This window comes from Marmota marmota, unplaced genomic scaffold, assembly GCF_001458135.2.
Source record: "Marmota marmota marmota unplaced genomic scaffold, marMar, whole genome shotgun sequence".
Classification (NCBI taxonomy): domain Eukaryota; kingdom Metazoa; phylum Chordata; class Mammalia; order Rodentia; family Sciuridae; genus Marmota; species Marmota marmota.
In genome coordinates this window covers 29,065,339-29,067,684 of record NW_026000019.1, presented here as the reverse complement: position 1 = coordinate 29,067,684, position 2,346 = coordinate 29,065,339, and the positions used below count along the sequence as shown (strand labels likewise).

Here is a 2,346-nt window from a genome sequence, read left to right as displayed (position 1 = left end):
AAACAAGATGGAACCTGTCTATTAGAGCTGAGCTTTAGAAAGGTGCAATCTACAGGTTGGCTGTATCAGCCCAAATGTAGTCAGAGGTGGCTCTCATGTTATAAGCAGACATGGGACTTGGTAAAGCTCCTTATTATATTTACAAAATCTCTTAGCATGGGAAAAAAAACCTTTACTTTTTAAACTTATCCAATTTGTTCTGTGTAATGAAATGAAGAAAATCATATTCCCCCAAATTTCTCTTAGGGAGACTTTATGTTTATTCAAAAGAAATGACTTTCTTTGGAGTATGAGACCCTACGGAAATGCTCGAGTAACACAATACAGCAATTAAATTGTTCCGCCTAATGAAGGAATAAGGAGTTTTTAACAAGAGAGAATCTTGTAGTGGGAAAAAGAGGCCAGTGAGACAGGAAGATCATGGGGAGTGGTGGAAAGTAGGAGGAGGAACAGAGAATCCCTATTGATTGAGTGGCAGAGAATGACTCAAGAAAAGACTAGAAATGAGATCTTGCTCCTCTGAGTCCAAACCCCGGCGCCGCCAAGATGCCGGCTTACCACTCTTCCCTTATGGACCCCGACACCAAGCTCATTGGAAACATGGCCCTGTTGCCTATCAGAAGTCAGTTCAAAGGACCTGCCCCTAGAGAGACAAAAGACACAGATATTGTGGATGAAGCCATCTATTACTTCAAGGCCAATGTCTTCTTCAAGAACTATGAAATTAAGAATGAAGCTGATAGGACCTTGATATATATCACCCTCTACATTTCTGAGTGTCTAAAGAAACTCCAAAAGTGCAATTCCAAAAGCCAAGGTGAGAAAGAAATGTATACCCTGGGAATCACTAATTTTCCCATTCCTGGAGAGCCTGGTTTTCCACTTAATGCAATTTATGCCAAACCTGCGAACAAACAGGAAGACGAAGTCATGCGAGCCTACCTACAGCAGCTAAGGCAAGAGACTGGACTGAGACTTTGTGAGAAAGTTTTTGACCCTCAGAATGATAAACCCAGCAAGTGGTGGACTTGCTTTGTGAAGAGATAGTTCATGAACAAGAGTATTTCAGGACCTGGACAATGAAGGGCTCCTGGGCAGCCAGTCTCCAGCACCTTGGGCCGCATTTCACAGCAAGATGTATACGACCCTTTGCCTTTATCTCTTAAAGTTTTATACAGAAGCAAGAAAAGAGCATGACTGTACTTGAAAAGCTCTTGATCAAGAATTTGGGGGTTGGGGGTGAGTTGTTGAAGGATAACTTGAAATTTTATGCAGTATTAAGCTGGTGCTTAATAAGAATGAATAATGAAGAACTTTCTAACGTTTAAAAAAAAAAAGACTAGAAATGCCTAATTAGGGGGGTGTTTAGGATGTTTGCTTTGAGTGTGCAACAGAAATCCCTTCCTCTGTTTTTCCTAGGAGATCTCTTAAAAATGCCATTTTTCATTACTTGTGCTTTTATGATGATTTTGCAAACCCAAAGAGGTGCTGAGTTCTGTGTTCAAGTTAGTATACGGAGAAAATAGAATGCTCCAGAGATTGATAACTTAGAGGACAGGGGAAGAGCTAATATCTGAGTCAGACAGTTATATTTCTTTTTGGTTTCTCATAATATTTTTAATGAAGCTTTAAAAATGCTTCATCTATACTATAATCCAAAAATTAAGGCCAGAGGGATAGGAAAATTCAGATTCGGATAGAAAACTTGCAAGGGGAAGACAGAAATTTAGAAGGTAGCATTCAGATAGTAGTTCCAGAAATCTAGCTTATTCCTCGGAGAATTTTACCCTGCCCCCCAACCACCGCCCAGTACTAGAGATTGAACCCAGGGCGCTCTATCACTAAGCTATGTACTAAAAGCTATGTACTTTTATTTTTTTATTTTGAGACAGGGTCTCACTAAGTTGCCAAGACTGGCCTCAAACTTGTGATACTCCTACCTCATCCTCCAGAGTAGCTGGTATGACAGGCATGTGCCACGGTGCCTGGTTAGTCTTTCTTTATTGAAGGCCGTGATGTTCAAAAGAATTACAATGGGGACTGTATCTCAGTGGTGAAGCACTTGCCTCACATGTGTGAGGCACCACATAAAAAATAAATAAAATAAAATAAAGGTATTGTGTCCATCTACAACTAAAAATTATTTCTTTCAAAAAGAATTATAGTGAAAAATCACATTTGCAATTTTAACTTTTTTTAGCAGCTACATTTTAAAGATGTAGAAATAGAGAAGTAAAATTAATTTTAATATTTTATTCAACTTAATATTTTTAAATATTATCATTTCACCATGCAATTACTATGTTATTTTTATTAACGAGATATTTTACACTTTTTTGTACCAAG

General features: G+C 38.3%; 1 protein-coding gene across 1 annotated transcript; it reads left to right on the top strand.

The window, feature by feature from the left end:
• The first annotated feature begins 499 nt into the window (after nucleotides 1–499).
• On the top strand, nucleotides 500–1,324 carry LOC107147571 (actin-related protein 2/3 complex subunit 3). Its single transcript, XM_015492070.2, has one exon. The coding sequence runs from the start codon at nucleotides 547–549 to the stop codon at nucleotides 1,045–1,047; it is 501 nt and encodes a 166-aa protein (XP_015347556.1). The 5' UTR covers nucleotides 500–546; the 3' UTR covers nucleotides 1,048–1,324.
• The last annotated feature ends 1,022 nt before the right edge of the window (nucleotides 1,325–2,346 follow it).